The sequence below is a fragment of the Eimeria mitis genome, genomic scaffold (genome assembly GCF_000499745.2).
Source record: "Eimeria mitis Houghton genomic scaffold, Emh_scaff377, whole genome shotgun sequence".
NCBI classification, from domain to species: Eukaryota; Apicomplexa; class Conoidasida; order Eucoccidiorida; family Eimeriidae; genus Eimeria; species Eimeria mitis.
This window is the reverse complement of record NW_013572108.1, coordinates 15,938-17,407: the sequence shown is the minus strand read 5'-3', so window position 1 is coordinate 17,407 and position 1,470 is coordinate 15,938. Positions and strand designations below refer to the sequence as shown.

The 1,470-nt window shown below is 58.4% G+C and overlaps 1 protein-coding gene across 1 annotated transcript in view; it reads left to right on the top strand.

The window, feature by feature from the left end:
• Window positions 1-1,241: 1,241 nt before the first annotated feature.
• EMH_0010150 (uncharacterized protein) overlaps window positions 1,242-1,470 on the top strand; it is a gene marked incomplete at both ends in the record, with an annotated part of 780 nt that continues 551 nt past the window's right edge. The window contains one exon of the mRNA XM_013498856.1: window positions 1,242-1,470. Within this exon, the coding sequence (XP_013354310.1) occupies window positions 1,242-1,470 (229 nt within the window).

Genomic DNA, 1,470 nt, shown 5'->3' with positions numbered 1-1,470 from the left:
GGCCCCTTACAGCGAGAGAGACAGTCCTCTCCTTTGCTGTTGCTGCTGCTCGCGCTGCAGCAGCAGCAGCGGCAGCAGCAACGCCGCGAGTTTTTATCTTCCAAAGCGAAAATGAAAACGCGCGTTCTCTGAATTTCCTGTTGGTTGCTGCTGATCTTGCTGCTGCTGCTGCTGCTGCTGCTGCTGCTGCTGCAGCTTCTGCGCTTGCTGCTGCTCTTGCTGCTGCTGCACCAACAGCAGAGGAACTGTTGCTGCTGCTGCTGTTGCAGGGAGGTCTCTAGGGCTACTAGGCAACTGTGAAACTGCATGCTGCTGTTGCTACTGCAGCTGCAGCAGCAACTGCAGCAGCAGCAGCAGCTGCTGCTGCTGCTGCTGCTGCTCTGTACGTATTGCTTCTGCTGCAGTGACGGAGGAACTTCCCTCATTGCTGCTACTGCTACTACTACTGCTGCTGCTGCTGCTGCTGCTACTACCACTGCTGCTGCTGCTGCTGCTGCTACTTCTGCTGCTGCTGCTGCTGCTGTTGCTGCTGCTGCTGCTGCATACACTAAACGATTTCTATGTTAACACCGCTGGGGTGTATAGGCAGCTGTTGAGGTGTATGTACACCCCAGAGCAAACAAAGTATCTAGCATATCTACCTGTTGCAGCAGCAGCAGCAGCAGCAGCAGGGATCTCCTGCTGCTGCTGCTGCAGCTGCTGCTTTTGCTGCTGCTACATTAGCGGCAGCATTCGCTGCTGCTATCTATGCTTCTGCAGCAGCAACAGCTGTTGCTGCTGCTGCTGCTGCAGTTGCTGCGCTGCGGTATCAGCCTGCCACGGCCAACCAAAGCAACGATGGCTGCTGCTGCATCTGCTGCTGCTGCTGCTGCTGCTGCTGCTGATGCTGCCGCTGCTGCCGCTGCTGCTGCTGCTGCTGCTGCTGCTGCTGGACGTCAGCAAAGTTGCTGCAGCCGCCGCCAGAGCCTCTCGACGGCCTTCAGCGTCTCGTACACCTCCTGCAGCAAACAGCAGACACAGCAGCAGCAGCAGCAGCAGCAGCAGCAGCAGCAGCAACAGAACAATGTAAACAAAATTCTATCCGACCCGTCTCTGCCACAGCAGCAGCAGCAACGACAGCAGCAGCAGCAGCACCAGAGACAGCAACAAAATGAGCAGCAGCGACAGCAGCAGCACGAGCAGCAGCAGCAGCAACAGCTGCAGCAGCAGCAGCAGCAGCAGCAGCAAGTACCTGCAGCAGCATGGCACTGACACGGGCCCCCCACGCCGTTTGCTCGCGCTGGCAGTCGAGCGCCTTCTGCAGCAGACACAGCACAGACAACAGCAAACTGCAGCAGCAGCAGCAGCAGCAGCAGCAGCAGCAGCAAACTGCAGCAGCAGCAGCAGCAAACTCAGCCAGCCAGCACTGCGTCCGGAAGCAGCAGCAGCAGCTGCCAGTTCGCAGCTGTACCCATCAGCATCAACGCCACG